This window comes from Meles meles, chromosome 3 (genome assembly GCF_922984935.1).
Source record: "Meles meles chromosome 3, mMelMel3.1 paternal haplotype, whole genome shotgun sequence".
Taxonomy (NCBI): domain Eukaryota; kingdom Metazoa; phylum Chordata; class Mammalia; order Carnivora; family Mustelidae; genus Meles; species Meles meles.
The window spans coordinates 171,791,780-171,804,070 of NC_060068.1; the positions used below are offsets into that span (position 1 = coordinate 171,791,780).

General features: G+C 40.5%; 1 protein-coding gene across 1 annotated transcript in view; it reads right to left on the minus strand.

The window, feature by feature from the left end:
• Nucleotides 1-12,291, minus strand: part of FBXL7 (F-box and leucine rich repeat protein 7) — a 382,740-nt gene that overhangs the window by 276,797 nt on the left and 93,652 nt on the right. Inside the window, exon 2 of the mRNA XM_046001209.1 lies at nt 10,457-10,546. Within this exon, the coding sequence (XP_045857165.1) occupies nt 10,457-10,546 (90 nt within the window). The remainder of the gene's footprint in view (nt 1-10,456; nt 10,547-12,291) is intronic.

Consider the following 12,291-nt stretch of genomic DNA (forward strand, 5'->3'; position numbering starts at 1 on the left):
AACAAATGAAAACACAAAAACCAGAAATATCTTCTGTTCCAAATATCTTCCTCCTTCTGACATGTCTCTTCTGCTTAAAGAAATTGTTTTATTTCCCTTAACACAAAAGGCAACTAAAAGCAAATGGATGGCTAACATTCCCATGATGTGCTTCAAGTTTTCCTTAGAAACAGTATTATTCTTTTTTCTAAAAAGTAACTGTATCTCTCATATATTACCATGGATTTGCACAACTGTTGAGGTCATAGTCTTTATGACTATAGTTGGAAAAATTAATATCAAGAGGGCTCTTCCTTCTTAGAATCTGAACCCATTCATTCACTTAATACACGTGTTCCAAATGTTTATTGTGTGGCAATCACTGTGGTAGCCACTTGACATCAAAGGGGGATAAAACAAAGTTCCTTCCTCAATGGAGTCAAGCAACTGCAAGAATGATACTACGGACGGATCAGCTGAAAGCACGCACGTAACCCAGGCAGTGGGTATCTTGATCAAGCTGTAACCGATTTCTTGTCCCTGCTAAGATCAGGCATGTCTGGGTATATTTGAAGATCTGATGGAGAGGGCCCAACTTAAGTTATATCTTTGGTTGCTGAATAGTAGAAAGTCTTAGTGGCAAATGAAATTTCATATTGTGAGAATAGAAGTACAGTGCAAGAATTTAGAATACGTAATATTATAAATTGATAAAATCAATGTGTACTGGTACCTTAAAAGTATATTTTTCTCCAGATCCAACTTTATTAAAAGTTAGCCCAGAGCAGCAGGAGTTTTTTGCTTCACTCCCAGATTTACATCTTGAAAATGTTTCCCGATTTATTAAAAAAAAAACAAAAAAAAAACACTCTAGTGGGCATGACTGATTCTGTATCTTGGGCAGGAACAAAAGAAAATGAAACAAAAAAGTGGACCAGCCACATTCTTTTGTGGCCAGAAAGCAAGAGTGTTTTTATATTCTGAAGGACAGTGCTGGAAGGACAAAGAAGATGCTTAAAGGTTTTCCACAGAAGAAGTTGTGAAAAATCAAGCCTCAAGAAGAGAGTAATAATTATTAATAATTGGAACAATGTAAGTTCATTATCAGACTTAAATACAAATTGCATAATTTTATGTTATACAGAATATCATTACATACAACAGAATAGAAACAAAATAAAATGCTTAAATTTGTGTAAATTGTGATAGTAAAGGAGTGTTAATTGACAGATTCTTCATCAACTGGCTTCTGTTGCATCTGCCTAAGTCAAGTGACTACAAAGAGTACAAGTGGACAGTCTCAAATTCAGCCCTTCCATGATTTCTATAGGAAAGCTACTCCTTCCAAGCACTTTGTGAGTTTACTAAGGACTAAGGATTTTTAGGGACACAGGAATGTGTAACCCTAGGAGCCACTAACCCCCAAGTTGTTAGAATATCTTCCCAGAGGTATCCAAGTATCTCAGTCAGTTGAACATACTACACTTGATCTCAGCATAGGTCTCAATCTCAGGGGTAAAAAAAAAAAAAAAAAGATACCTCCCCGGTTCCACCATCTTCTTCCCATTCAATCTTCTGGTTATCTACAGTGTCTCCTTCCTGTGCAGCTTAGAATCTCTCCACTGTGCAGAGAAATCTGGTTTTCTGAAGCCCACATCAGAAAGCTCACATGTTCGAAACACACAGTTATCTGGAAGAACAACCGTCCTTCAGGGTGGCAGGTAGCCCACCCCACCTTGGAAGGCAGCAGCAGTGACAAACAACAGAAGTTTCCCAGTTACGTTCACAATGATAAACTGTACTACTATCTGCTTCCCGCATAGCCTGTACTCCCTATAATGATTCCTCAATCATGTCTTAATGATCACAAATCATATCTAAATTACTTATAAATTATTCTCTCCCTAATGGGAATTTTCTATATTTTCAAGTATATGGAATAGAAAGGAACACACTTACAGCTAAAGTGCTTTTCTCTCATTATTTGTTAATCAGCGTAACAGCCTTGGGAAGCCTGGGACTTCCTGAGGAAGTTAGTTTATCCTCAGGAAGTTATTTCCTAGTCAAAGAGGAAGTAAACAGACGTGTTAACCTGATTTTTAAGGTCAGACTGTGTCCATGACTGTAAAGGGCAAATATTTCCAGTATCAGGTTATTCTCTCTAAAATGTTGGTCTCCAACCCCTTCCACATGCCCTTTGTGCCTTCAATGAGCTCAAAAGCCAGGCTTTTAGTGTAAAACCCTCCAAATAACCCAAAGAAAGGTGGTGGGTATAAAATGTCATAGAGCGATGGCCTGTTTGTCACTGACACAGTACGAAGAATGTGCAGCCATTCTCCAACTAAATATTTTAGTGAAAGACTAGATCTTCAAAGCACTTTGGGAATGTATTCAATATTGTCAAGAAGGGGTCTCTTTAGAAGCTTCCATTTTCCCCCACGTGAACCCAGAGAGATTTTCCCAAGCTCCTCACAGCCTTACACACCACACTGTACCTTCCTCTCCACCCTTCCATCTTCTGTCCACACAGGAGAAGCTAAGTCCCAGGGTGCCATGACACCTTTTCCCAATTGCTCCCACCCAATGCCTCTCTCCCTTCCTCTCCAACTACAGCCCCTCTTCAGACCACTCAAGACACAATCTTATACCACCCTGAATTACTGTTGAACTGATTCAGTGTTCATTCCCCCCAGTACTTGCTAAGGTTCTGACAGCAGTGGGTCGCTCCATAATACCAAGTTCCATCAGGAGCCAAGTAGCTAATGGCAATATTGTGAAAGATGCTTGTTTAAGGCAACAGAGAATGACAGGGACTCAGGAGCTGCAGGGTAGATGCCCCACCTGAATCCATTAAATTAAACCCAAAATTAGTTTTGAAAAATCTTCAAGGAGGAAAAAACACATCTGAGAGGTCATTCTCTGTGCTACCAATCTGAGACTGACATACATTTTGTAGTCTCTCCGTAAATGCCTAAACAAATGTATTTAAACCTCCATTGAATTATATTACTGAGATTACTGGTCAGATATCTTAGAAATGATCCAAGACTTCCCTGCAAATACACTTAGTTGTATTTAGGTGTCTATGGCTGAAACCTATCAATTATTTATTGAGTATTTTTTTGCAAATGACAGACTGGAGATGAGAGAAACACGGAATAGTTTTACACATGGGATTAGAATGCTAAAGATATAATGTTTTCTCTTCTTAAGTCTCCATAAAGACACTGACAGACACCGGAGGTCTCAATTAAGTATTACTTTAAGATGTCCTTAAACACACACACACACACACACACACTCACTCCTTACAGAAACCTAATCTTCTTCTGAGACGATTAAATGACATTTTTGCCATTCTGGATGATTCATTTTGGAAGACGATTCCTTTGGGAAATTAAACTTAGTTCTTGAGTCTGATATGGTATTTAGGGTTTCATTACACATTTTTAGGCTTACATAACAATTTTGTGGATACCAAGCTGATGAGTTTTCCACTGCTTAAACTCATCCTCAAATGCAAATTTGACTTCTTTATTAAATTGGGCACACTGAATCTATAATACATTCAAATTACCCAGTGTAATTAGTGCAGTTTTTCAAAAGTCACCTAACTTAAAATTAGGCAGTAGTTAGAAACTTGGCCATGAAGCACTGACTTGTTAATTTAATTACCAGAACACACTAAGCTTCAACAGCTAAAGCCTTGTAAGGTTTTCCTAAATAATCCTGAAATTTTCGGAAATAGTTTAAGTTTGAAATTTGATTTTTTTTTTTTTTTGTCAGAGAGAGAGCACAAGCAGGCAGAGACAGAGAGAGAAGCAGGCTTCCTCCTAAGCAAGGAGCCTGATGTGGGGCTCAATCCCAGGACCCTGGGATCATGACCTGAGCTGAAGGCAGAGGTTTTAACCCACTGAGCCACCCAGGTGTCCCTGAAATTTGATTTTTTAATTATCATTTTTTTAAGTATTTTTATTTATTTATTTGATAGAGAGAGAGATCACAAGTGGGCAGAGAGGCAGGCAGAGAGAGAGAGGGAAGCAGGCTCCCTGCTGAGCAGAGAGCCTGGTGCCTGGCTCAATCCCAGGACCCTGAGATCATGACCTGAGCCAAAGGCAGAGGCTTAACCCACTGAGCCACCCAAGTGCCCTGAAATTTAATTTTTAAAGGCAAAACAAAACTTTATAATAATCAGTCATTACCTTCTTCATAAACAGAGTAAAACCTCCTAAAAGTAATTTTCTGACTTTGGAATCTCTCCCTCCCATAAGGTCCTCCAAAACCACCTTTCCAGTTTGAATAGATGTCATCTTATCACTATTTTTAAAGGCCCTTTTTCTGTGTCATTTACTTTCCCCACTTCTGTACTTTTTGTTCCTCTTCCTATGTTATATGCTTTTACTCTGTTTTCTCTTGTGTCATGGATTGAGTTCCATTTGACTGTAATAGTCTGCTTCAAGGCATAATTCCAGCCTTGCAAGGCACATGCTCTAAGATTGATATCTTCCACCTGTGTACATTTCCAATTAAAGAATAACTGCTTGGCTCAGTTTTAAAGTAACAAGGAGCAATGTAACTAGTGAGTACTTTTATATTGCATGCACTAGAGATCCTATATCATGATTAATTTAAATATCAAGTTCAAACCCGAAGTCTGTCTGATAGAGCATGTTAAGGACACAATTATGATAACCTGCAAATTAACCCTTCAACAGTTCAATGAAAAGGTAGCTTGGAATATTGAAGTTTGCCTTCAATAAGAATTTAAAGTAAATTATAGACTATACATAGACTACCTTTCCATGTATAATACTGACAATGAGACACAATTATAGATTGGCATTTTGAAAAGGTACTTCTCATAAGGACTTTCAAAATATATTTTGATATAAACTTATAAAAATGATTAGCATGAAATTCTTAATAGTTGCATAGGACAATTTCGAAACAAACATTAAGAAAAAATTCTTATTCGGAATTCAGTGCTTATAACCATCTCTGCCTTTTACTAATTTTCCATGACTTTGGGTCACACTGATGCTTTCCTGGTTTCCTTACTGTCATCCACCAAATGAAAATATGTTTACCTCCTTCTCGAGAGCAATGTGACGATGAAAACAGCTGAATGCAGTAATTCTCATGAGAGATCAGGAGCAGCATGAAATAACATATATCCCCCAAAATGTGTGTTGAATTCGTTGGATGGTCAAAAAGGCTTTTGTTTAGGGAAATGAAATCTACCTTGAATTAAAAGCATCATCTTTCTCTTCCTGAGTGACTCATGTGAATGTTGTTCGAGAAGTACACTCAAGAAGTAGAAAAAAGCTAATATAAGGAGGACAAAGAGAATAAAACAAAGTCCAATTCCTGGGTGTTTTCAAAATAACTGCATTGAGAATTGGTCTAATTGGGGCATTGAAAACGTATTAACCCATGACTGTGAAAATAAAGCAGTGATTGTAGGTACCATGGAAAGGACTCTTTATATACCAACTCAATTCACTCATGGCTCAAATGAATCATTTTGTAAAATTAATTTCCTTCAAGGAGTTAATTAAACAAGCAGTTTCACAAAATGATATTCGGTGAATTTACTGAAAGGCTATTTTATAATCATGAGCCAACTTAAAGGTAGTATTTCCATCTCTAGGTGAGAAGTCAACCTATCTAAGTGGGTTGAGATCCTTTTTCCACTTGAAATAGACACTCTCCTCCCATCGGAAGTACTGCTCTATTTGAACTCAAGTCTTCCTCAAACTCTTCTGGACGGCCTGCCTCCTCCCGTCAACCAGGTCAAAATAAGCAGCTAGCAGGTGGACCAAGCAGAATTAAAAAGCTTCACACTTAGAAGGAAATAATTTTTTTAAAGGTCATGCTTCCTCCTGATTTGACCATCTCTCACCGAAACAATACTGTGTCAAACTCCTGCTCGACAATTTATTAGGTGTGTAATATTGAGCAAATCTCTTTATTTCTCTGTGCCTCAGGGATTTCTTTGTAAAATGAGTGTATTAGATCAGAAAAATTGCCAGGGCCTTTGTAGCTCCAAAAAAATCCTATGATTCCATATTTGGCTGGCTTGATAACAACATTTATAAGCCATCTCACCTATAAATTGTGTTGTCAGTGAGTTCAATATCTGAACTTGAACATGTTTAAGGGGCAGCTGGATGAAGCTGACTGTTCATCAGCCAATTATATTTGGCCTCTGAACTAACGGTGTCACCTTCCCCCAGCTCAAGAGAAGTCAGAGTTGTTGAGATGCCACCATTAAAGCCACAACCTCATAACCCTGTTCTGAGAAAGAAGCCCCAGCTGAGCTTACTATTTCCAGGAAGCTTCTTCATGATCCAACCCAATCCAACTGATTCTGTTTCAGTCCTTTCAGGCTGGCTGCCGTGTGCTCTATTCTAACCACGGGCTGGACATGACTTTCATAGCTGAAAGTCAAAGGCTATTCCTCTCAGTACAAGGGAGAACACCCCATGGATGAGAAAGACTGAAAAAAAAAAAGTGTAACAGAAAGAACAGCAACACAACTGGAAAGAATTAAGCTGTGGCTTACGATGCTGGAATGCAGATTTTGTTGGGAAAAATGGAATGTTTCCAGCTTTCTGCACTTGAACCCAAACCCCCTACAGTGTCAGGAAATCAGGAACTTAAACTGTCACAAGAAATATAATGGGGTTTAAAGAAAGCCTATAACATTTATCAAGGAGAAATCTCTGCAGGCTGCCAATTCCTTAAAAGGGGTGTGTTTATACTCACAAAATTAAGATGCACAAAGATTTTGCATGAGACACTACCATTTAATACTATTCCCTGTTGGATTAAAAATGAATTATACCACCGTCTGTGCCCACCATGCCTAGTGGAACAGCCTTATGACCCAAAGTGGATGAGTGGGTACATCAGGTAGATGGCAAAGACATGAGTCCTTACATTTACCAGAATGAATAAATGTGGCCAATGCCTTAACCAACAATCAGGCTTGGTGGCTAAAAACTTAAAATCCAAGCTGAGGTTAGAGACTCTCCAGGAAAAGCTGTATTTAAAAAAAAAAAAAAGGTTTTGAGAAACTTGTCTACCATCTGTCATGTCTTCCAGAACCTTCCAGGAGAGTATGTACTAGGAGAAGTCCACTCTGACCAGACACCACTTGCGGGACTGTGAACACTACTGGTCCAGAGATTCCTTATGATGCTTTCAGGGCAGTGCTGGCCCCGAGGCCAGAGCATCTCAAGAGAAGCTTTCAGCCAGCAGCCCTGCTCTCTGTATGGCCAAGACCCACGCTCCTAAGGGGTCTTCTCACCACTGTTCAAGACGTCTCCCCAGAGGTGGGAGGCAGCACTTTCCAAGAGCAGTTTGTACGGATTTACATGCAAGTCTGAAGGCCAAATAGAAGCAGCAGCTTCCAACAACCATTTCATGGGTCTAGTTCAATGACTTTTAGCAAATGTTCTGTGTTGTGAAACTTTCACCATGACCCAACTTTAGAACACCATCATCTCTCCAGTCAGATCTCTGATGTGGGTCACAGTTGGTTCCCATTCCGACCGCCAGCCCCAGGTTGGTGCATGGTATGTGGGTGCCCTTCCCTCCTCTCAGCTCGCATGTCCTCAGGTCAGGCACCCCCTGCCTCACCTGCACCGCACAGGTTCCTTAGTGCTCCTGGGTGAGACACAACGACTCTGCCATTGGCTGTCGCGTGGAGGCCGGACACAAAGGCACAAGGCGCGTGCACGTACATCCCTCCCACCCAGGCCGGGAATTGATATAATACCTTCCCCTGCAGCCCACCAGAGAGAAGTCCAACTCTGCCCCCAAGGCTTCCAGCTCAGCTGGTATAGGTATGGCCATGATTTGCAAAGGTTGCAGGAAAACCAAATATTGTCCTTCACGACATATCTCATTTTTAGAAATCAGTGCCACTCAGACCATTAACCTGAGAATCCTGCCTGTTTCTTGAAGAGGATATCGTTAAATTCAGAGGTGAAAAGTCCTCTTAAGACGGTCAAAGAAGCGAAGAAAGTAATGGTAGGGAAACCACTTCTGGAAAACCGGTTATACCACTCGCCCAACACTTTCATAACAACCAAGGTTAAACACAGTTCTAGAAACAGTGGGAAGAGAACCAGAGAAGCATTTTTTAATTGGTTCCACCAGAAATTGGTGCCCAGTTTCTGTTTCTTGGCACACAATGGCTAGTAGGTGCTTTCCGGTAGGAGCAAATGTGTATACCAAGGGATAAACCCACTTTGTGGAGGTCCGAGAATGTGACATCATAATCCTGAGAGGCAGACCAGGACTCTGTCAACCTGTGCACTGAGAAAATGAATGCTGGCTGGTGTTCCATCTTGAAAAACCAGCCTGAGAGCAAGATCCCTCTGCAGCAGACATTCCTGAAATACAATTTTATGGAACTAGTACCCACACCGAATTTATTTTTAAATATTTTTTGCTTCCATTGATTAAAACACAGTAGCAAAATGGATTCATACATAAAAAAGTAAAAAAAAAACAACAAAACTTAATTTTGCAGATACACACACAAAAAAATGGATAGCATCTTCCATAGAGATGGGGTTTTTCCATTTAAGAGCTGGAAGAAACATTCCCTATTAATTTAGCCCAGTTGCTAAAATTTCTGTTTCACATGAACATTGTATTTTCTCATTTTTCTCTCCTGAGTTTACCCTCAGAATGGTAGGAAATGCATTGTGACAAAAATGTATAAAACATTGGTTGAGCCCCACATCAAAAGAATTTTCCTAAGGAAAAGGCAGAATAAGAGGAAAATCTGAAATCCCTATAGAGGTTTTTTTTTCCTTGAAGCATAAAAAGAAGACATTTTTCATGCATGAAGTCCCGCAGTCCCCTCCCCCAACCCTTGCAACAGAGCCCATACAGTTTCATAATCTCTGTTTTTGAAAAAGAGAAACAATAATATGAACATTTAAATCTGGAGAGGGAAACACAGAGATATTATCTCACAAACTTTTAACTTCTGATTTTCACAGCCACTCCAATTAGCCAATCTATGACTATAACAAGAGTGACTAAAATCATGGTAGAAAGAAGTGATTATCTTACAAAACAAAGATTTCTGATTAGAGAGAACTGTAAGTCAATATGTTACACTGAAGTGATTTCTACTCGGGCTCCTAAGAATGGAGGCCTCAATAACAAATGTCTAGAGTCAACTTACCTGACTTGCACGTTACCTTAACTGCATTTCAAGAACGACCTAGTGCTCTGATTGAATTAACAGGGAGAAAATTCAAACTGGATTTCTATCGGGTGGTTTGCAGCCCTGAGGAAAATAACCCGATCTGTCTGCCTTAAAATGCTGGTGAAATAACCCTAAGGCATTAAACATCAGGGAATATAATCCCATTATAAAAGCTCTTCATACATCAGTCTGTTTGAAACACATCAAGTCAAAGAATATCCACAGAGAAGACATCCACCCAGGGGGTCAACCCCCATCATTCGTGCACACACGGTCACGCAGATCAAGAACAACCAAACACTGAGACCAGCACCAGGTAATCGGGTTACTCTTCCCAATACTGCAAGCAGCTTAAAGTAAGCCTCAGGACAGAGTGTAGACATGAACCTCCACACACCCTGCACATTTGAAGAAAGCAGGCTCTACACAAGGTCACCTCACCGTGGGTCTTCTATTATAAGCAGCATCGACATCTTTGCACTGGACCTGCATTCAACCAGTAATTTAGAAGGAGCTCTTCTTCAGGGAAGAATTCACTTAATTTTGTTTCACATTAAAATAAAAACAACTAATTCCATCATTGAGTCAGTTTTCCACTAAATAACTACCACAGAAACAGTGATCCCTGCACGCAAACAAGTAATAACACACGCTTCTGCACCATGCAGAGCAATTAATTCCAACATGTATTACGACATAGAGTGAAAATCTGTACCAAGACTATCAATGGAGCCGGGGTTTGCCCTGAGAGGCAGGACTTTCCACATATTCTTTAAATAATCAAACAAACCTCTTTCCCCCTCCCACATAATGGTTAATTCAAGTTCTACAAGTCACATGATTGTGACCCTCCCACTGTCCTTATCTTGAATTCCAAGTGGGCCTATTTTGAAAGTTCTTGCAGGAACTTTCAACTTTCAACACGGGAATTTTATAATCACAGTGTTTTCTACACTGAGAAACGAGACAGATAACATCATGAAGGCTCCCCACAAGTCAGCCTATTATATTTTCACAAAAAAACAGCATTTGCCTTAAGAATTGAGACACTTGACTCCTATCAAAACTCCTCCATCAGTCAGCAACAAAAAAGCAACTCGGGAAACCCTTTGCCTTCTCATTTTTAAGAATCTCATATGCTCCCACTCAGTAGAACAGAACTGAGACTCACACATTTTATTTGTCTTCCAAAAATAGCCTGCACTGTGAACACAGGGAGAGAGATAATGCAGACCAGATGCCTACCTTCACTGGTAGCCACATTCTTCTGGGCTTGGGTCGGCGTGTGATCTGTACTTGAACTCACGTCGGATGAGATGCTTGAGCTGCCTTTGCCTAGAGAAAACAGGAATGAGCAGCTTTTGAGTTTTGTAACTTCAGAAACGGACCATGCCATCCGCTCTGTCCCATACCGAGCCATATCGCTTGTTTCCAAGAAAGGAGCCATAATACCAAGAAGGGAGTTTATTAGGTTTCTTGCCTCTTGCATTAAATATCTGACCCATATGAGTGGAACCGAAGCCCTATTACAGTATAGCTCGACTATAAACTCAGACAAGATTATAAAACATGTGATAACGTAATTTCATTTTGGCATATGTGTGAATAAGAAAGGACATGTGGGAAACTATCTACAGTATTAATTTTTTATTTGCAACTATAAACTATCCATTTCCCAGGAGAGGACAAGAGCACATCTAAGAATGAGGCATTATCCAAATAGTAAGAACCTGCTGGCTCCAAACAGTTGTATCACCTTAAAAACCAAATTCCCCATTTTAATAGGTTCTCCTTTAAAAAACAAACAAACAAAAAATGCTTACATATCTAATGCAGTAGTTATCAAGCAGGATGTTTTCCCTCAAGGGGACATTTGGCAAAGTCTGGTACCATTTTCAGTTGTCACAACTGGGGAAGGGCTGCTACGGGCACCCCGTAGGTAGAGGTCAGCGATTCTGCCAAACATCTTACAACACACAGAACAGCTCCCACAAGAAAGAATTCTCCAGCACAAAACATCAGTCCTGCCCAGGTTGAAAAACTCTGGTGTAAATAATCTCACTTCAGCTGATAGCTGAGTTTCTACTCTTCCTACTTTTAATATGAAGATAGACACTAATGTCACTAAACATTCTCAAAGTGTCATACAGAAGATGACAAATATGAACCATACTCACTGCCTAGTGAGGGAAGTGTCAGTGACTACAGTGCGCAGAGTTGTAAGATAACTCCCATGGTACCTGCCACAGATCCAATGTCCCCCCACCCCAACCCCTCAAGTCATCTTAAAACCTAACCACCAGGGGGATGGTTTTAGGAGGTGGAACCTTTGGGAGGGGATTAAAGCATAAGGATGGAGACTTCACGAATGGGATTAGTGCCCTAACAGAAGAGGCCCCTGAGAGCTCCCTGGTCCCTTCCATCATGTAAACATATACGAAAAAGACAGCCATCCGTAGACCAAGAAGCAGGCTCTCCCCAGGCACCTTGCTCTTGGAATGTTCAGCCTCCAGAACTGTAAGAATTAGATTTCTGTTGTTATATGCCACTAGTCTATGGTATTTTTTTTTTTTGTAGCCACTTCCATAGTCTAAGCTGATGCCCATGTCTTTGATAATCTCTTCCCTCAAGTGTAGGCAGAACCTGTAACTTGCCTGTAAGCAACAGAATATGGCAAGATTGAGGGGGTTTGGCAGAAGCAATTAATTTCCTAATGAGTTGACTTTCATCAAAAGGGAGGTTACCCTGGGTGGGCCTGGCCTAAATAGGCGAGCTGTCTCCAAGAGTCTAGAGAAGAGACCCTTGTGACTGGATCTGAAGAAGCAAGCCACTTTGAGTTCTGCTGCTGTGAGGAAATGAATTCGGCCAACAGCCCTGTGAGCGTGGAAGAGGACTCACCCAAGTCTCAGATGAGAGCACGGCCCTGGCCAGTGTCTTGATCACAACAACTCTGTGAGACCAGAACAAAACTCCCAGCTGATCCAGGCCCAGAATTCTGACCCTGACAACTACGAGATAATAAATGTATCTTGTTGGGGCACCTGGGTGGCTCAGTGAGTTAAAGCCTCTGCCTTGGGCTC